Source organism: Vipera ursinii (assembly GCF_947247035.1).
Source record: "Vipera ursinii genome assembly, chromosome: Z".
In the NCBI taxonomy this organism is placed as follows: domain Eukaryota; kingdom Metazoa; phylum Chordata; class Lepidosauria; order Squamata; family Viperidae; genus Vipera; species Vipera ursinii.
This window is the reverse complement of record NC_139517.1, coordinates 84,318,600-84,340,612: the sequence shown is the minus strand read 5'-3', so window position 1 is coordinate 84,340,612 and position 22,013 is coordinate 84,318,600. Positions and strand designations below refer to the sequence as shown.

The 22,013-nt window shown below is 41.4% G+C and overlaps 1 protein-coding gene across 1 annotated transcript in view; it reads right to left on the bottom strand.

The window, feature by feature from the left end:
• The window catches only part of ZNF385D (zinc finger protein 385D), a gene marked incomplete at its 3' end in the record, with an annotated part of 375,501 nt that overhangs the window by 135,941 nt on the left and 217,547 nt on the right, over positions 1-22,013 (bottom strand). Inside the window, exon 3 of the mRNA XM_083376165.1 lies at positions 4,976-5,118. Within this exon, the coding sequence (XP_083232291.1) occupies positions 4,976-5,118 (143 nt within the window). The remainder of the gene's footprint in view (positions 1-4,975; positions 5,119-22,013) is intronic.

Here is a 22,013-nt window from a genome sequence, read left to right as displayed (position 1 = left end):
ATGGTGGGCTCTGTTTTTTGTACTCCTTAGATAATGGCATTTAGCTTTTAGAACTCCTCCTACCTCACCAGAAGAAAATACATGATAATATAAGCTACTTTTAGAAGATGTTTTGGTAATTGTATAAGTTACATAATAATCTTTTACATATTATTTCTTTGATTTTATTTTTAACTGTTCAAATGACCAGAACAAATTTTCCAGTTAATTATAACTTATGCTTCTTGTTGAAATGGCAAAATTGCAAAATTAGATATTTCTATAAATTATGTATTTGATTTATACATGTATGAGAATTAATTCCTGTATATAAATTTACTTGTAAGTCGCACAATTCTTCATAAAATCTTTTTAAAAGGACATGAACTCTTTTGAGAAACATTAAAAGTATGTCCTTATCAAACTGTCCTGTTAAGTCAAATCTAACCTACAGCCTATCTTTCCTTAGGCTGATAATGTTCCAGTTGATATGACATGTCCCTAAAGGTTTGTCAAACAGGGAGGAACATGTAGAAATGCTCTAGCCTTTCTTAGGCAAAATATGTGTTTACTGAACACTTTAGCTAACTCAGGAATAGAAATGGGTAGTAAATGGAACTCAGTATAGTATAGCATGTAAGAAAACTACATTAGAAAACAAAGGTCACATTACCAAGCAAAATCTCATTATTGCTACCATTGTAAGAAGTCTGTACCTTTAGTCCATCAGAGATCAAATTTCAAAAAGCAAAATTCATAACAGTATGATACATTTAAACCGATTTTTTGAATTTAGCTTGCTTTATTGTTTTTTTAGTGTATGCTGTCCTGAAATCAAAATTACATGAGGTAGATTATATAAATATTTTAACAGAATAAACAAAGCATTTGGAACACAGGTTACTGAGTAATATTAGTCATTTTTTCTCAGCAAGGATTGTAGGAAAACTTTACTGCTTAAAATAAAATTATATGTTAATGGAAACATGAAACTGACATTGAAATGAGATTTCCAGGGATCTAATAATGACACAGCACAGTATAAATTTATTGGGTATAAACCCAAGTTTCAACATGATTATCATGAAAAGAAAAACTAGGCTACAATGTAAAAATGCCATTGGTATTTATGGCATCTTACTTTCCTGTGTCTACGTGCTATTTGCCATAGCATGTGAGATTTAATGCTGCTATTCAGAAGCTGTGTATTTTCCTGAGATGTCTTCTCTTTTGTAGCATGTAGTAATAATTTAATATGAAATTTCTATCTTTCATATGTCCAGCTGATGCAGTGGAGGAAGAATGGTAATTATTTTGTAAAGTCTCCATGATATAAGAAAAATATATGCAATAAATTATGGAAAAATGAAAAAACTAGAGATATCCAAAATGATATCTTGATGTCTTAGTTTTCTACATTTTGTTTTCCAACTCTATAAACTACTGCAATACATATTTCCCTTTTATTGTTGCTATTTTGTTGTTGCTATTAACATTAAACATGCATTAGAATGAGCATGAACTAGATAGCATGGAATTAGCATCACCAAAAATTCAGTTCTATTTTTAATGCCATTTTTAAATTAGTGACTCACAGGATGCCAATTTTATATTGTTATTGTACCTACTGTCTGCTCTTTTTCTTTTCATTTTAACATGCATAATATGAACAGTCTATGACTCAAAGCTTGGATATTTTTTTAAAAGGGAGAATACTACATATAGTTATGATAATCATACAGTTAGTTCTGAACTTATAACTATTTGTTTAATCAATGTTCAAAGTTACAAAAGCACTGGAAAAAAGTGATTTCTGATCAGTTTTCACATTTATGACCACTGCAGTATCCCTACAATCATTGATCAAAACTTGGGTGTTCGGCAACTGTAATATATTACAATGGTTGCAGCAGTCCAAGGTCCCAGAATTTTCACCTGCAACCTTCTTAGGGAGCTCATCACAAGCAAAGTCAAGGGGGCGGAGGGAGCCAGATTTGCTTAACAACTGAATGATTCACTTAACATCTTCAGTGGTTTGCTTAAAAATACTTTACAACCATGGAAAAAGAGGTTGTAAAATGAACATGACTTATTTAACAACTTTTTTGCTTAGCAATAGAAATGTTGGGTTCAATTGTAGTCGTAACTTTTTTATTTTATTTTTTTTAATTCCATTTATATCCCGCCCTTCTCCGAAGACTCAGGGCGGCTTACAAGCTTAGCAGTAGCCTTCATTCTATGTATATGCCTGCTTATTAGGGTCCTCATTTTACCTACAATCTGGGTCCTCATTTTACCTACCTTGGAAGGATGGAAAGCTGAGTCAACCTTGAGCCTGGTGGGATGCGAACCTGCACTAATTGCAGGCAGCTGGTGTTACTTAAGGAGGCATTAGCCCACTGCTCCACCAAGGTACAGATAGTCCACTTGAGGACTATCTGTACCTCAAAAAGTATAAAGCTTAAACCTAGCCTTGCAAATTTAAATTCAACAAATGTAACGATTCTGGGTTTTTTTCTTCTCAATATAAATTAATTTGTTACCCAGACAGTAGGGAAAAAACCAGAAGGAGAGTATTTATAAACTCTTAAAAGTCAAAATAATGTCAAAATTGCATTTGTTAACTATACAAATATTTACATAGTTAATTGTGCTTCTTAATTAAACTCAAGTAGAAGAAAGCAGACAATGGGTGTTCATGAAATGAATGTAAGAGCTGTCCAAGTTATTTTTTCACAAAATGAAAACAGTTATATGGAGCATATGTGTTTTGCAATTACACAGCTTTGTTTGATTTCTGTGCCTCTTTCCTTAACATGATCCATCTGGTAAGATACGGAACAACCAGTTAAAAAGATAATACTATTGATGAATATTCATAAACAAGGCCCAGCTGATTTCAGCAGACTTACTCCTAGCTGTGTGTGAAATTGCAGCTCAATGTTGCAAATTCAATGACTTCAGTAACATTTCATCCTAAATAAATATGAATACTATTTCAGCTTAAGTTTCCGGGTGCTTAAGACATTCTGGATCCTTAAGATATTATGCTGCTACGTGTCTGTGTGTCTTTTATAATAACTATGCTACAATATAGATTCTTTTCTACCAACTGTATTGCAGTCAGAAAATCATAAAAACTTTGCCAGCTCCTCAGAACAACACCAGTATCTGTGGTCAAACAGCCCTTCAGAGTTTCAATAGATACCAGCACTGTAGTACAAAATGAGTACAATTTGGCAGAATAATGTTTCCAAGTGCTGAGTTTCTTGATATATATAGGTAGTCCTCATTCACCAACCATTTACAGTTACAACAGTGATAAGAAAAAATTAACCTTGCAACCAATTCTTGGATTTAAAGCATAGCATGTGTGTAAAGCAAAGCAAAGTAAAATCATGACATGTCACTTAGAAACTGCTCTACTCACCCTCCAGGTTACTGGTCTCAATTGTGGTCATTAAACTAGGACTACTTGTAACAAGATAAATAAATGGAAATTCCATTTGTTAGAAGTACAGTATATACCTACATAAGAAAAATTCCTACAAGTCAAGTTTCATTTCCAAATGTAAGTACCCTTACAATATGGTTTACACAATTTTCCTTTGAAAAGAATGTTAATGCCTTATGTGCTTTGGGAGGGGAAAGGAGGATCATGCAATTTCTTTATGTATGAGGAACAAGATCTAGTCCAGACATGTCAAACACAAGGCCCGGGGGCCAGATCCGGCCCGCGAAGTGGTTTCATGTGGCCCGCGAAGCCATCCTGGAAACATTGAGGGAACGGCCCCCACTGCCTTGGCCCTGACCCCAGAGACCCTCCTTCTGCCAGAGACCCTCAGATCTGTCCCACTCCTGCCCAGGCACCCATAGGCACCCTTGATGTGCACCATGTAGAGCTGGCCACGCCCACCCAGTAGGCCTTAGGCATTCTAGCCACGCCCACCCAGTAGGCCATATGCACTCTAGCCACGCCCACCCAGTAGGCCACGCCCACCCAGGCCATACCCACCCGGCCCCCTGAGGGCAACTGCAATGCTGATGCGGCCCTCAATGAAATTGAGTTTGACACCCCTGATCTAGTCCATTATATCTTCCCCACATTCAGAAGATATGGCTGTATCCTAAATCAAGATTTCTGCTTTCATTGAGGAGTTTAACATGTGGGTTTTTTTCTATATTCTTCTTTCTATGGAATGCCTTCATCGGGGAGAATCGTCTGATATCCATTTAATGTTCTTTTGAGGCACTAAGTGGAGGGTTTTTTTTTAAACAACAACAAAAAATATCTCCCAACATTTCAGCAACACTTTTCAGTGCTTTTTATGTTTTCCCTGTTGTCCCTGGTACATTTGCCATTTTGTTGTCATTCTGGTTAGTGATTCTGATGTGGTATTTTGTCGTCATTAAGTTCTATAGGCTTAATTAAACCAAAGAAATGCAACTACTAGGCAGTTTAAGAATGTAATAAACAAATACAGTGATTCATGAGAGAGCTCAGCCCTTTTTAGTATCCTTGTTAAAAAGGGATTCAAAGCAGTTTCTCAATATTATACTGAGAAACTGATCAGTTTAGTTTATGTCACTATAAATAATTTAAATATTTATTCTGAGTTTTTATTTAGAACCCATGGAAAAAGCAGCTAAATATTAATTTGTAATTCACTACTTCGAAATAATGGATCTGATGCGTTCTTTCATTAGTTATAATTACTCTGATAACTAATTTGACATAAACAAAGGAGAATATTTGTAGTTCGGGGTTGAAATGAGGGATTCTTGGTGCTCTCTGAGCTTGGTTTTTTTCTTGTAGACGTTTTATTATCCAAACTAGATAACTTCATCACTGAGACTAATTGCAGCTGATTTTGTGTGTGCACATGCATATGTTTGTGTCTACGTGTGCACACATTTGTATGAAGATATTCTTTGATTTGCTAATAAGTAAATGGAGGTATACGACGTGGAGCTAAAACTTCACTATGGTACTTACTGCACTGAAGTTGGGGAAGAGATTGACGGCTGCAGCAGTGTCCAGTGAGAATGGAAGAAAGGGTTTGAGATCCAATGATGGCGGCAAGGAGGGGACTGAAGGTCGTACCAGGGCTGGAAGAACAGGGCTCTGGCATGTACCTCCTATATAAGGAAAAAGAAAAGAACAAATGAAATCATGCAAAATCAATTTAGTTGCATTCTAATTTGGGCAGCAGATATTAAAACCAAATCAATAAGAAACCTTTATCAGTCCCATTGTTTTAGGAAGCCTAGCAGTAAACAATTATTTCTTCCACTTGCTTTTCAACTGTTGTGTTGATTTCCAGATTGCTCAGAGTGTGAAGCACATCTCCAGTGTAAACCCTTGTCTGCTGTAAAATCAGCCAAGTTTTTTTTAGAATAATAATTCTTTTGAGGTTCTATTGATTGAAAATATTACTTGTACAAACTAAGAATCTTTGTCAATTAACTTCCAGCCACATTGATGATACAATTATTTTGGAAGTGTCATTAATATAAATTGATATTGATAACAATCAGAGAAACATTTTCCTAGTTTCTTCTTTTGTTTTATTCTGGCCTTTTAAGGGATAATCCATGATAATACTGCCTTCTTTCTAATCATTTTTTTCTATTCCATGAATATGCCTAGAGCAGAGATCTCCAACCTTTCTCAGTTGGTGGACCAGAGGGAAAGGAAGGGAGAAGAATTTTACATGCACACATGCACACATACATAAATGGGGTTGCAAGCACGTGCGAAGCAAATGGGATGGTGCTAGCGCCCATGTGACACTCGCTAGCATCACCCCATTTTTGCTGTGTGGGTGCTAGCACCACTCCATTTTCACCACACAGTGCCCCGTTTTTGCCATGTGGTGCCCTGTTTTACCACATGGTGTCCCATTTTCACCACACAGCACCCCATTTCCTTAGCGGTGGTGGCACTAGTGCAAATAGGGGTGACTGCATGCACATATGTGTGCACACTGACCAGCCTGTTCCAGGGCCCAGTGGCCAGTAGTGTTCCAGGTTGGGGACCCCTGGCCTAGAGCATAGAATAAGATACAACACAGCCAAAATAGCACTTATATTACATGATTAAGGGAATGAATGACAAATTACATGATTAGGTTTGCAAGGAAATTTAGAACTTTAATCTAAGCTATGAAGCAAAACTTAAAATACTTTTGCATAAGTCCTACACAATCTTTAAGAAAACAGTCCAAATACACACCTGGTTCTTTAAATATTTATGTCACATTGGGCCTTTTTAAGCAGTATTGCATAACATTTTGCTCATAATCTTTGCTTCACTTTAGTCTATAAAGCTGAGGAATTCATCTGAAGGAGGGATAATTTGCCACAATCCTTATTGTGGTATAGTACTTTTTATCCACTTATTTAGGACATAGTTGTCAGTACTAGTGGCAGAGTGAAATTACTGAATTAGAGATTGGCTGTTGGGAGAAAGGTGAACAACTCATCCTTCTCAGAAGAAAAAAGAAGTCAGAAACATTTGCTTTATAAAAAAAAAAGAGAAAAGAGGACTTATGCAGCCCTACCACTATAATGGATAAGCCCACATTGGTGCCTTTAATTTCCTTCTTTCAAAAATGTGAGCTGAAAGTTACTGTTTAAAATTGTGGTTTTGCCAATTTGTTTCAAATAGCCTCTGGCAAGTATCCTAAAGCATGCCTACAGGCAAAAGTAATATGAAAATTAGTCATGAAGTATGATTTTATTGATCAAAGACTGCCTATTATAATATGAATGGAGAAAAATATAGAAATACATTTTCAATTTACTCCATATAATGAAAAACCATTTCTGTTTGCAACACTTAAAGATTTTCTTTTTACTCTTAATAAATTAATTCATGTATTTATCCAGAGCATTCATAAGCGGGCTTTATAATTAATTTCAGTGACTGATTTTGGTGAACAATCTAGAAATGAAGCATTCTCTAAAGTACTAGACAGAATTTTCAAAACATTTGGCAAATACTGATCTTTGCTTTCCCGATAACAGTAGGAAAGACATATTGAAATGAAGCCATACTTCTCTTGAATTTTAATAAGGAGAAGTCTCTTTGAGATGGATCAACATTTGTTACTAACTCCTTATGACTGACTGCAACACATTCAATAGTCTGAAAACCTAGAAGTATTGGATAAAAATGGTTCTCTATTTTGGTTCTCTAGATCATCAACATAGGCACTAAATAATTTTTTTTTAAAAGATCAAGAAATTCTTAAACTTTGACTGTATTCTTTTAATCTGACAGGCAGAAGATTATAACAACCTGGTGGTAAGAGTCAAGAAGAAAACCAAAGAAATGACATAGGCATAGCTCACAGTATCTCAGAGTAGTTAGATACACAATCATTCTCACTGTGACAAATAATCATTTGAAAAAGCAAGGATAATAAACTTTAGGCTTTCATATATAGATAGCAAATTCTTTCTTTAGCAAATCTGGCAGGGGAGATACTATTGTGTAGTGAGTTTGTTGCACAGGAATGAAGTCGAGGCGAGTGAGTTCAGCAATGGTCATGTTTATTTTCTTGCAGGATCTGAACTGAGGAACTGAGCTGCAGCCTGCAGCAATTTATAGCCTGGCCCCAAGGCGGCAGCCAATAGGTTTAAAGAAACCCATTGCCACCTAAGGGCAGCCAATAGCAGCACTGGGGATGGGGTGTCTGAGGTGCTGGGAGCCATTAGCTAGCTCCAGCTTACCACGTCATGTTACAATTAAGCCCAATACATAACAGATACCTTGAACCCTAACCGTCTTAGAATTGTCACTGCACGTTTTTTTTTGTTCGCCAGAAAAGTTCATTTCTAACTGTACATTTCCCCTGTTCTCTGCACCTGTTGTGATAACTTATCTGGTAACCATAGTGAATCCCATATGACTAGCTATGTTATGGTTTCAGTCTGTTTAGTGCGCATGTCTAGAAGAAGTTCCCAGAGTTATTATCTGTATTGTTTTTTCTTCACTTTGCTGTTACTGTCTGTTACGTTAGGATGAAGCTAGCTAGCTCTGTATAATATATATTTAGTTTTTATATTTTGTAAGTAAAAGGTATTTAGTAAGATTATGCGTCGTGTTTTTCTTGCCTTCCTACAAGTGTATCATGCATTCTCTGAAGCACGGTCCGTCGCCCTCTACAAAGGTGATTTTTTACCTTGACATTTTGGTAGCAGAGGATGGTTCGATTTATGTTTTTGGAGAAGCATGTTTCTGCGGCTGTTATCAGTTAGTTAGTGCTAGTGAGGCAGCGGTGATTAACTGCTGAAACATGTCAGGAAGGAAGCCACGGCTGGAAAGGAGTTTGTCTGTTGGGCATCTCCCTTCGACCTTAAGAACTCCGATAGCTTCGGCCACACGCCTTGGAGAAGACGCGCCTGCTCCTGTCCACGATGCAAGGTCAGTCACTCCTTTTTCTACTTTTCCAAGCTCCCTGGCAGCTGCTTTTGAGAATGTTCACACTCCAGGGGCTCAAGATGAATTTCAAAGGCTTGGAGCGAAACTTAAAGTCCAGCCGAAGAAAATTCCTTCTGCTCCTTCAAGCCCCAAGCAAACTATGCGAGATAGGGCTATGCAAGGCTACTGTGAACAAATTGGGGTTTTTGAAAGGCGTTTGCAGCAGGCAAAGAAATATGTGTCAATGGTTCAGCAATATGAGAGGAATTATGAGCATGAACCGGCCATATTGCCACACCCACAAGGAGAAGCCATATTGCCTCCTTCTTTCCCAAAGCTAAAGTCACGCCCATCATTGAGTGTCATGCAAGACGAATGGGAACCGGAGGCTCCTGTGTCACATGATTATGGGCTGTCCCAAAGGACATACAGAGCCACAGTGATGCCTGAAGCAAATGTTATAGCACCATCTACTGGTGAAGCTGCATTAAGACATGAATTGGAGCTCTCACTCTCGCAATTGTCTATGGAGGAGTCTTTGCTCAGAGATACAAGATTTCTGCCATCATCTGAGGCTCCAGTCCCTGATGGTGCTAGGATTCCTGTTACTATTGCTTCTCCTGTTAATATTGCTTCTATGCAAGCCCCTCTACCTGGCAGAGCACAGCCATATGTAGCCCACATGCAATTGCCACCGGGTTCTTATATGCGAAGGCCAGAGTCATCTGCAGGTTATGCTAATGCACCAGTCCCAGCGCCAGCGCCTCCTGCTGGCCAGGGTGGAATAGCAGCTCAAAGACAGTCACAGCCAGCACCAAGACTACCGGCAGCTTCAATGCAACTGCCGCATGTCCAGGCACAGACGCCACTGGTGCCCCCTGCAGGTTATGGTCGGATTGCACAACCTGCACAGCCAGTACCTCAATTGTATTTTCCTCATCAAACACCTTCCATTGTACCACTGGCTGGTGATTCAAAATTAAAGAAGTCAGGACAGAATTACAGGGCATGGGTCAGTGAGGTTGGACTTTTGTTACGCAGAGAAGGTACTCACATGATGGTGTTTAATCCTCCTGCCCAGCCATGGACTCCTGACATATGGGACTTGGATAATAGAGCATGCACAACATTATTGATGTCAATGGACATTGAATTGCAGCTCACGTTTTCACAAGATGCAACTGCCCAACAAATTTGGACTCAGTTAGAGGCATGTTATCGGCCTACATCAATTGAGTCTACATGTTTGCTTTTGTCTGAGTTCCATGGTTCCAGATTAAAACCTGGTGAACATATTGGAGCACATTTGACTAAAATGAAAGGTATTAGAAAAGAACTGGGTGAAAAAGGCTATCCTATTGATGATTTTCAAATGATCAGCATTATCATCAATTCTTTGAATCATGAGTGGAAAGATGCTATTTCCAAGATTAATCAAGTGCCTATTGCTCAACGCACAGTGGATCATGTATGCAGGATCTTAGCCGAAGAAGAGGCAGTTATGCAAGCTGCGCCACATTTAAGGGAACCACCTGCATCAAAAGCTTCAGCGAGGCGTGCCTTCCGTGGAAGGACCTACGTTCCAAGAATGCCAAGATGCTACATCTGCAATCGTGTGGGACATGCCACCCGGGATTGTCCCCAACGAGTTCCAGCGCCCGTCACATACCAGCCCAGAGGAACAGATTCCAGAGGAGGCAGAGGTAGAGGCGGACGACAAGGTCGTGGTCGTGGTTCCAGGCGTGATCCACAAGCTCCACTTGTCACATTGGTTGTGACCAACGATCCACAGCCTCAACCAGAGTACGACAGACGACTTCTTTGGACTTTGGACAGTGGAGCAGCATTACATGTTACCTACAGAAAAGAGCTTTACACTGAGATGCACGAGCCTGAACCTGAACTTCGTGAACTTTACTCTTTTTCCAATCATCCTGTTCAGGTCATGGGAAAAGGAACTGTCTACATTGAAGAGCTTGATGCTCTCATTCCAAATGTTTACTATGTTCCGTCTGCCAGTAGTAATTTGCTTAGTCAGAGTCATTTGTCTAGGTTTTCTCATTTTCAGGTCCACCATCTTGAAAAAGCAAGTTATATAGTCAAAGACGGAGATATTGTTGCTGAAACCATGTTGATTGGTGGTGTTTATTATTTAAAACCAAAGCCTAAGCAGCAAGAGCAGGCAAGTATACACGTTCCAAAAAGCACAGGCCCAGAGAGAGACGTCCCAGAGAGAGATCCTGTTGCTACTCCAAAGGTTCCTAAAGATAATAAAAATACAAAAAAGACACAGGTTGCTCACAGCAAGCCTGGGGTTCCTAATAAAAATGCTAAAGTTGAGAATGCACTAACAGGTAAACCTTTGCATTCCAGGTGTATCCATAAGTGGCACAGAAGATTGGGTCATGCCAGTTTCCGTGTTCTGAAGAAGATGCCAGAGTTCGCAAGAGGTTTGGATCTAAAGGGGTGTAAGGTGTTTTTGGACTGTGCTGTCTGCAAGAAAGCCAAATCCAAGGCAGCAGCAATTCCAAAACGCGCTACACGCCTGTCAACACGCATTTTTGATTTGGTACACACTGACATAGTTGGTCCTTTTGCACCAACACTTGGTGGTAAAAGATATTTCTTGACAATCGTTGACAATTATTCTAGATATGGATATGTATATCCTATGAAAGAAAAATCTGAGACCTTTCAGATCTTTAAAGACTTTGCTAGTCTTGTCTATACCCAATTCGAGGTCAACATTGCCAGAATCCAGAGTGATCGCGGTGCTGAATTCATGTCTCAGCGTTTCCAGGACTGGATGCGTAAGAATGGGATAGTACATCAGACATCTGCTCCTTATACTCCAGCTGAAAATGGGGTGGCAGAACGCAGAAATGGGGTTTTGCAAACCATGATGCGTTGCCTCCTTGAAGATGCTAACCTCAGTCTTCCATACTGGGGTGAAGCTATCAAATATGCTAACCATATCATCAACCGTACTTGGAGTAGTGTGATAAATCAGACCCCTTATTTCATGTTGTATGGACACAAGCCTGATCTCTCACATCTCCATATTTTTGGTTCCTATGCTATGGTGAATATTCCTTTAGCCCAAAGAAAGAAAGGGGGTCCTGCAGCAAAAAGGATGAGATTTATGGGCATTGATGATAATTCAAAATGGAGCAAATACATTGACTCTCATCATGTTATTGTGGTTTCACAATCTGCTACTTTTGAGGAAGATGCTGACTGGTCCAGGATTCATTCTAACGATCCTGGAGTTTATTTTCCTAGAGATGATGTTGCTGATGCCACGCAACCTGATGCTCAAGATGCACAGGATAATGTTCCTTCCACGAGTTCTTCTCAACCTACTGTTCCGTCTTCGCAAGCCGCCGATGTTGCTGCTGGCGACGATGATGAAGACGAGGACGACATGGAAGAAGAATGGACGGTTGGCCCGAGGCGTTCCAAGAGGTCCACAAAGGGAATCCCTCCAAAACGGTATTCGTGGCAAGTAACAAAAACACCTGTACCTTTGATTTGTAATGTTACACTTCCACCTGAGAAGTTCACACAGATCAAACATCCCCCTGAATCAGAACAAGATAAATGGTTTGAGGCAATGCAGGCTGAAATGGACAGTCTAAAGAAACTTCAAGTGTTTACGCCTGCAAGCCCTCCAGCAAACAAGAAAGTTATTGGTACTCGATGGGTCTACAGGATCAAAAAGAAGCCGAATGGTGAGTCGTTGTACAAGGCCAGACTCGTAGCCCAGGGTTTTGCTCAACGTTATCCTGAGGACTATACAAATACATACTCACCCACAGTGCGGACTGAAAGTGTGAAAATTGCTTTAGCCACTGCAACTATCCTTGGCCTGGAAGTTTTCCAGTTCGATGTTGAAACGGCTTATCTTCACGCTGATCTTGATGAAGACATCTACGTCAAAGGTCCTCCAGGTTTCAGACAGCAAGAAGGGGATACCTGGTTTCTACACAAAAGTCTTTATGGTCTGAAACAGTCTGGTTTAATGTGGTACTTATGTCTTTCTGAGAAACTAAATTCAATGGGCTTTATTAAGTCCGAAACAGATGAATGCGTGTTTACCAAAAGATCCGGTAATAGGTATGAGATAATTCTTGTTTATGTCGATGATATTGTTTATATTGGTCCAAATAAGCAGATGAGTGAGGTTTTTGCTAAAGCTTTACAAAAGTTTTTCACGTTGAAGTGTTTAGGATGTATTAACACTTATTTAGGTGTTCAAATTGCCAAAACTCAGAAGGGGTTTAGTCTCACACAAGGAGAGAAGATTGAACAACTGTTACATCACTGTAACATGGAGGACGCTAAGCCTGTGAGTATACCCATGCAAACTGACTTTCATATTTTGGCACATGAACCAAGTCCTGAGTTCGAAGATCAAACACTATATCGCTCAGTCATTGGGTCGCTGCTGTATATTAGTAGTTGGACTAGACCCGACATTGCACTTAGTGTTAATCTTTTATCACGACACGTAGGCAAGGCAAAACAGTTTCATTGGACATGTGTTAAAAAATTATTGAGGTATCTAAAACACACCAAAGACATGAAGTTGTTGTTGGAACCCACACATACTGACTATGCAGAGTTATGTTGTTTTGCAGATTCAGATTGGGCGAGTGATAAGAAGTCACGGAAAAGTACATCAGGTTACATGATGTTTTTAAATGGATGTCCTGTTTACTGGCATGTGCGTAAACAGAATCTTGTTTCTTGTTCCTCTACAGAAGCTGAGTATGCTTGTGTGTCTGATGCATGCAATTCTTTAACCTGGTTTGATGCTTTAATCACAGATATCTGGACACATCCGATTCGACCAATCACAGTGATGGAAGATAATGAATCTGTGGTTTATATTTCTGAAACACGTTTTACAGGTTCAAGGTCCAGACACATTGACATCCGATATCAAAACATAAGGCAACTGGTTAAACAAGGTTTTGTGACGTTACAGTATGTGCCTACACGTGATCAAATTGCTGACATGCTGAACAAACCACTTCCTACAGCCCAGCATGAGTATCTGCGTGAGAAGATGTGCCTTACCTGAGTCTTCACTTTGCTGACGAAAGAAGGGGAATGTCACTGCACGTTTTTTTTTGTTCGCCAGAAAAGTTCATTTCTAACTGTACATTTCCCCTGTTCTCTGCACCTGTTGTGATAACTTATCTGGTAACCATAGTGAATCCCATATGACTAGCTATGTTATGGTTTCAGTCTGTTTAGTGCGCATGTCTAGAAGAAGTTCCCAGAGTTATTATCTGTATTGTTTTTTCTTCACTTTGCTGTTACTGTCTGTTACGTTAGGATGAAGCTAGCTAGCTCTGTATAATATATATTTAGTTTTTATATTTTGTAAGTAAAAGGTATTTAGTAAGATTATGCGTCGTGTTTTTCTTGCCTTCCTACAAGTGTATCATGCATTCTCTGAAGCACGGTCCGTCGCCCTCTACAAAGGTGATTTTTTACCTTGACAAGAATGAACAAACATCACAGCAACAATAAGCGTGAAAATAACAAATCACAAGATTTAACAATAGTATGAATAGGTTCCCATTAACAATACAATAAGACAGTTAACGACATTATAGCTCCATCATTGTTTTAGTACAGTCTCATAGTCAACAATGATCACAAGTACATATAACATTATAGTTCCTTTATTTTACTATATAATCTGCTAAATAAGCAGGAGGATTACGTGCCTTGGTGGAATGCCTCAGGGGTTCAGTCACTTTCTGATCTACCAGCTTACCCACTGGGCTGGGCAGACCAGTGTCCTTTGATGTACTTGAGCCAGAAGGATTTGGGGCTCTCTGGCTGGCCTCTCCAGGTTGGCCCACCCCAGAGTCAGACAGTTCAGCAGAGTTGGCACAGCAGTTGTGAAAGTCAGGTTGGCTTGCTCCATCAGGGGATCCATGTTGCACTTCCGGACTCCCCTCCTCTACGGCCAACTCCTCATTGCTTGTGCTGTGAGAGTCTTCAGAGTCTATGCCTGGGCTGGCTTGGTTGCCAGTTTGGGTACCTTGGGAGGGACTTATGACACAATCCTTGCTTAGTGGCCATTCTGGAAACCGCTTTCTTAGTTGGTCAATGTGGCATCTGACAATTTGCCCTCCCTCCAGCCCCACTTCATAAGAGATGGGACCAGATGATTTAGTGATTTTTCCAGGAACCCACAGATTCCCATGCCCATAGTTTCTAGCCCACACCCCATCACCCACTTCCAGCCCCCTTAGGGGTTTTGGTTGAGAGGCTTCTGCTGCCACTCTATCTGGATGCAACCTGTCCAGTTTAGTGATCAGGCATCTCCCCCAACGTAGTTCTGCTGGGCTTTTCCCAGTAGCAGTGCAGGGCATGGAATGCTGGCAAAGTAAAAAATCTGCCAATCTGTGATGCCAGTCCCCAGTTACTATGCGTTTTAGTGACTCCTTTGTGGTCCTTACCATACATTCAGCTTGACCATTACTGGACAGGTGAAATGGGGTAGATGTTGCATGTCTGATGAGATTTGCTCTCAGGAAATGGGGCTGAATCAAATACGTCTGCAAAGTCCTCGCAAACTGATGTTAGATTCGTGGCTTGTGTACGGATGATACCGGTTACTTGGCTGCTTAATGCATCAAACCAATCGAGTCTGATTAGACTCGTTCTCTGGCCCCCTACTACTACGACATCCAGGTGCCAAAAAAATCCCTTGAATTTAATGGCCAAAGTAGCTTCATCCTTGACTGTGACTTTAGCATTTTGAAAATCTGTTAAAATTATGTCAGAGGGCCTTAGCTTGGCCCATTTTCTACTGCGGCTGCACACGAAATTAAATGTGTCCAGAGAAATGATAGAAACGGCTGAGCCTGTGTCCAACTCCATTTTACAGGGGACGCCTTGTAGCTCTACCTGAAGTTTAAATTTGGGTCTGAGGGGGCGTCGGGCTCCGATACGGCAGACACTTCTGCGGCTTGCACAAAACCCCACAGTGAACGGCCCTGGAGCCCTGGTACTTCTCCTGGTTGGATCTTCCGACTGGCGCTTCAATGGCCAGTCCTTTTGGTGAGCTCTGCATATTGCTGCAATGTGGCTGGTTTTGCCGCAGGCCCAACACGTGGCTGACCGGAACCTGCAGTCCATGCATTGGTGGCAGCTGCCACTACCTGGACATCTAGGTAAGAGATCTGCCTTGTAAGAAGTCTCTTGTTGCTTGCTGCTATGGTGCTGTGTGTCAGGCTGTCTGTGCAGCTTGTCGACGTCAGCATCTTCATCTTCTGATTCCTCTGTGTGTTTGGTGTCCTCGAGGTGGACGGCTTCTTCATGATGCATTGTTTTGGCAGCCCGGATTGTTTGGACAGCACCCCCGTCGGCTTTGTCTGCCATGACTTCGTCCTGGGCTTCAGTGAATGACAGGTTTGCTCTAGCAAAAAGTTTTTGCTGCAGCTCTCGATTTCATAGGCCGCAGATGAGCTGATCTCGAAGTCGCTCTTCGATGTTTGAAAATTTACACAGGCATGCAGCCTGCCTCAAGGCCGCGATATACTCCAACATGGTCTCACTGGGCTGCTATGTTCGTTGTTCGAAGGCGTAGCACCAAGCAATCACTGACATCTTCAGTTGGAAGTGTTCTCCAAGCTTCTTCTTTAGATCAGCGTAGGAGACCGATTCCAGTGGCATTGGTGCGAACAGGTTTTCAGCCAGATCGAATGTTGCTGGGCTGTACACAGAGAGCAGCATGGCAGTCTTCAGTCCATCCTCTGCAACCTGGTTTGCCCAGAGATAGTTTTTGACCTGGGACAGGTACAATGGCCATCCTTCTGGTCGCTTGATGTCGAACTCTCACAGCCGTTCTCACCTTGGGCATTCTTCATGTCTTCTTGGCTGGTTCCTGCATCTTCTGATCCTGTTTCTTTGATGCCCAGGGACTGATGCACTGAACGCGTGGTCGCTAGCGTGTCTGGCTAGCTGACCGTAGGGGGGGGAAATGCCTTTCCCACCAGGCATGCGCTGCCTCTCCCCTAGTGACTTTCAGCTCCTTTGGAGAAGCAGGATCCCATCCTTGTCGCCAGTATTGTGTAGTGAGCTTGTTACGCAGGAATGAAGATGAGGCAAGTGAGTTTAGCAATGGTCATGTTTATTTGCTTGAAGGATCTGAACTGAGGAACTGAGCTGCAGCCTGCAGCAATTTATAGCCTGGCCCCTAGGTGGGAGCCAATAGGTTTAAAGCAACCCATTGCCACCTAGAGGCAGCCAATAGCAGCACTGGAGACAGGGTGTCTGAGTTGCTGGGAGCCGTTAGCTAGCTCCAGCTTATCACGTGGTGTTACAATTAAGCCCAATACATAACAGATACCTTGAATCCAAATCAAATCATTTGCACAATACAGATAATCTTTTATTAACAACCCAAATTAGGAGCAGCAACTCCATCATTAAGTGACACGGCAGTTAAATGAAGCATCGCAGGATTGCAATGCACTTATAACCTCACTTTTGCTGTGGTTAAGTTAACTTATGTGATTATAAGTTATGATTTTACTCTTGGTTTCTCCATTAACTCCATTTGCTTGTTGGAAACTAGCTGTAAAACATACAAATGGTGATCATGTTGACAATGTGATGGTTATAAACACCCACCAGTTCAATGGTGATCATGTGATCACAAGGATGTTACTAGTCATAAGCACCAGGATGGATTACAAAGTTAGTCTTTCAGAATTATCATAAAATCAAATAGTTGCTAAATAGGCCGTTTTTTTAAGCAAATCTACCTATATTAAAATTCTGTGAGAAAATATCTCAACTGAGGCTTCATTTCAGCTGTTAACTTGATATAGTATACTAAATCATCAGTTCTCTGACTTTTGGTAGGAAATCAGTTGGCAGCTCTTTCTTACTACTTTTCAGTTACTTTGTAAAATGCCTGACAAATTTTAGTGATAAGGAAACATCTTTCTAATAAATCAAGCAGATTAATTTATAGCTCATATTTATTTCACACTGTACACTGACTTCCTTGGAATATTGTGAGTTACAACACTTGTGGAAGTGGAAATTGAATCTGACCTTTAGAAAATGGAAGGAAAGACAATAAAAGAATAACACATGGAGTCAACGTTTATTTTAGAGAACCAGACAGTCATTCATCAGCTGGTTAAATATCAGCTAAATTGACCTGAGGAGCATTTAAGACACTGTAATGAGTGATGAGAATGTTGGCCATATAGACCAAATAATTGATAAATCCAGTACTCAAGTACAATAATTGAATGTAAACATAATAAGAACCAGTTAGTTACAAAGTAGAATGCTGTTTTTCATAGATGAAGTCAGCCAATCAAGTTCTTCTGCCTGATACTCATTTCCATTTGATGTCCCATCTAGATTTCTACAATGCTCTAAACCAGGGGTGTCAAACTCGATTTCATTGAGGGCTGCATCAGGGTTGTGGTTGACCTTGGGAAGGTGGGGGAGCAGGGCTGAGGTGAGCGTGGCCATCTCAACATTGCTCATGTCAGGGAGGCATATATGGTGGCCCAGATGGGGCTGGAGGATCCATTGTCTCCAGCCAAGGAAGGTGAGACCAGGACAAGCACCATACCTTTCTCCATCAGAGAAGCCTTGCTGTCCCTCTTAGGCCATGCAGAGGACCCCCAGTGATGCAGGCTGCCCGGAGCCCTGGGCAGTGAAGGGCAAGCATCCAGTCCAGCCTTTCCCAAGGGGGCAACCGGCTGTGTTTACTGTCAACTCAAAAAATGTGCATGGCTGTAGCCATTTTCCCTATTCATTTTCAGTTGATACACAGAATGGAGGGAGGGGTGCCAGGTGCTTCGCTAGTCTAAATAAACTTTTATTCCATAGGAACCAAGGTCATCAGCTGTTCCCAAGACTGCAGGCTGGGCATTGCGTAAAAAGCTCACCAAGAAGATGCATTGGGGAACGTAGTTGCTTGCATAGCTTTAAGGGTGGGATTTCTTAACTTTGTATTGGGGAATTGTTGCATTTGTCTCCAGACTTGGTTTCACTTTTGATGTGCCAATACTTTGTAACTAATAAACATGTTCTTTGAGGAATTCTCAAGCCCCAGAGTTCTGCTTTATTCCTCTCTGTCTGTTGAAACCATGACATTAAACCAAGTCTCTTAAAACTTTGTTTTCTTGGGGTGCTGAGCGCTGACTGCATACCCACTCACTTTTGGGAGAGTGGTAAAGACTCAGTGAAGACTCAAGATGGAGGAGAAAATTGAAACTGCTGCTAGCCGCAACAGGACTTAGGCTGTCGGAGCACAGGCTGGCACTCCAGTCACCAAGGAGCATCACTGGCAGGGGCTTGGCCGAAGACCAGGGTGATCCAACCTGGGAAGCTATTACCACAGGAAGGAGCTACAGCCCTAGCAGACCTCTTCCAAGCCAAGGCTGCCCCTCAGTGCAGGAGAACTCCTGTAACCGCTGGAGAGGAGCTCTTATTGCTGCCATCCCAGGGTTATTCATCTGCAGATGGCAAGAAAGGAAAGGAGTTGATGGGATGACTCCAGAGAGTGGAGATTTCAGACCATAGTCCACAGCCCATCGCTCAAATAGCTGAAGGAGAAGTTCGGCCATCTGGAGGGTGAAGGATACGATTCCTGTTGCCCAAGAGGTGGGTGCTGTGGAGAGAAATGCCAAAAACTACCCATCTCTTGCCCCCCAACTGCTGGAGTCCTTACTTTGCCCACCCCCCAACCAGCTGTGATACCAAGCCATGTATCCCAGTTTGTTGCCATGACCTCGGGATGCCAGTCCTAGAGCCCAGCTAAGAGAAGTCCAGACAGTGGTTCAGCCCCATCCCCTGGGCCAGCAAGCCACCCAAGCCCAGCAAGCTGCCCAAGCCCAGCAGCAGGTGCAGGCAGCTCTGCCAAGGTTTGAACTGCCTCCCATCAAGCCCACCTTTGATGGGGATCTTGAGAAGCTGAACTTCTTCTTAAACCATGTGTGGGCTCATTTAGATTGCTACATTTATGCTTACCTGGTTGGGGCTATGATGGTGGATGCTGTGGCAGAAAATTTAGAGGTAGAAGCAGCCGACTGGGTGACCAACCTCCATGTTGAAGGGACTCCTGAATTGCACAACATTAATCTATTCATGGAGCAACTGAGGTGTCAGTTTGAAGTCAAATCCTAAGTCCTGCTGGCTGGGAAAGAAATCCACTGCCTGAAGCAAAGAGGTCGCCCTGCAAAGGAGTACATCAGGAGAGTTGCTAACTGGCTAGGGCAGTGGCCTGAGTGGTCACTGATCAGCTACTTCAAACAGGGGCTACATCATGACTTGGTTCAAGCCTGCATCATTTGAGATCTTCCTAACCTATTGCATGAGTGGTACTGTATGGTGGTGGTGCTGGACCGCCCCCAAAAGTCAAGCACCACCGAAACCAAGATGCTGTGCATCCAAGAAAAATGCCTCTATGGGCAACATCCCCAAGCCTCTGCAGCCACCAATATCTTCCAAGCATCAGCCGGGCTCCAATCAAGCGCTGTGCTGTGGAGTGCTCAGCTCCTCACCCTCAACCCAGGAGCATGCCAGTCACTGCTGCAAAACCATGAAGAAAGCTCCCAGAGGAGGAAGAGAGAAAACTAAGGGAGCACATTAAGGCCTGGGTGTTGAAGCCTCCCCTCCCACCAAGCTCGAAGCCAAACCCCAATCCGAGCTACAGCAGATGCCGGCAACATACAATAGTGAGGAGGAAGGTGAGGACGACTCCATGTTGAGTCAGCCCATTCCCTCTTTTGCCACTCCCACCAGACTGGTAGTGTACAAAACAGGGGCTCACATGAATTTGAACATCCTAATAGACTCAGGGTGCACCCAGTGCTTAATTAACTTACCCACTGTACTCAAACTGGGTATCCGAGCCAAGCTATTGCTCCTGCCCATGCGGTTTGAGCAGGTCAATGGGTCCCTCATCGGAGGTGCCCCTGCCATGTACCTAATCGAACCTGTGCATTTGGAAATGTATTGGCACTGGGAAATCATCCGTTTTATGGTAGTTCTGAAGATGACCGAAGCAGTAATTTTGGGGCTAGCATGACTCGATAAATGGCATCCTAACATCTGGTGGGAGGAGGGAATGTGGAAGTTAAGACTGGGGACAGGACCCCTCCCACCTGCCACTGACGATAAAACAAAGACATTGGCCATCAGTGAGATTCAAGGGAAGCCCTGCAAGACCTTAAAGACTGTAGCCAAAAAAAAACTGCCAGGGATTCAACTGGTCCCTACAGAATACTATGATTTTCTGGAAGCATTTAGTGAGAAGGAATGTGACATCCTCCCCCCACACCGGGCCATGGACTGTGTTATTGAAACTTTGCCCAGTGCCAAGCTCCCAAAACCAAAAATTACTCTATGACACCCATAGAGATGAAAGAACTGAGAGAGTACATTGATGAAAACTTGGCTTGGGGTTTCATTCAGCCTGCCAAATCACTTGTGGCCGCTCCTGTGCTCTTCCAAGGAAAAGAAAGATGGGTGTCTTAGATTATGCGTAGATTTTAAATATCTGAATGCAATCAGCATGGAAAATACGTACCCCCTCCACCTGGCTAAAAGAAAAATCTTTACAAAGATTTAAGAGAGGCTTATTATTGGATCCTTATTTATTACTTTGGCATTTATTAAGTTCAAGTGTACTCTTCACCAGAATCAATTGCCAACCCATAATATGAACAGTTGGAAGCAGAATTATTCTGTTTCTATTCTATTATATTCTTGGTCTAAGAATAATTCAGTTTAACAAATATAGATTGGAATGGCAGAATATTATGATTTATATCCACCAATAATAAAAGCTCCCATTACTCTCTCCCCTAAAGATAGTCTGTGTTGCTCCACATGCCAGAGCAGATAACTCTTATGGCAAGTTGCATCTAAGAACTATATAATCATAGAAATGTCTTTGCCAAGGAGAAGTGATGTCTTTAAACTGCTAAATAAACTCAATCATTTTGCATGTTTTAAATGAAAGCATTTTGTTCTTTATATGCTTGTTTTCAGCTTTCATAACAATAGTAACCAAAACACCATCCATTAGATTTTGTAACATCACACTCACAGTAGGGCAGATTTATTCTTCCGGGAGAAAAAATATGTTTTTCTATGAGTTCTGGATTACTTTTATGCCTGGAAAGTGCAAAAATATTTGATTAAGCAACATTGCCTTGATCTTTCAGTGCAACGTAGGTTGATTTTTTTTATTACAATATAATAGACCTGATAACACTGAAACTCTTTTGTAACTCCCAATGATTCTTTTACTTTAGCTTGATGCTACATTAGGGAAACAAGGAATGCTATTCCAGAAAGCATTCTGACTATACATTAGGTATAGAGAAGTATAAGGGTGACGGTAGTAGGTGAAGTTATGAATTGTTACAAGATATTCTGTGATTGTATGCCATTACCTTAGATGAAGTCAAGTGTATTGCAGAATTTTACTTTTTAATATGAAAGAAGGGTAATAATAATAATAAGAAATTCATTTATTAAATTAAATTATTAACACAATTTTAGATTTCATCTTAAGTGCCTTGGTTGCTTTTTACACTAC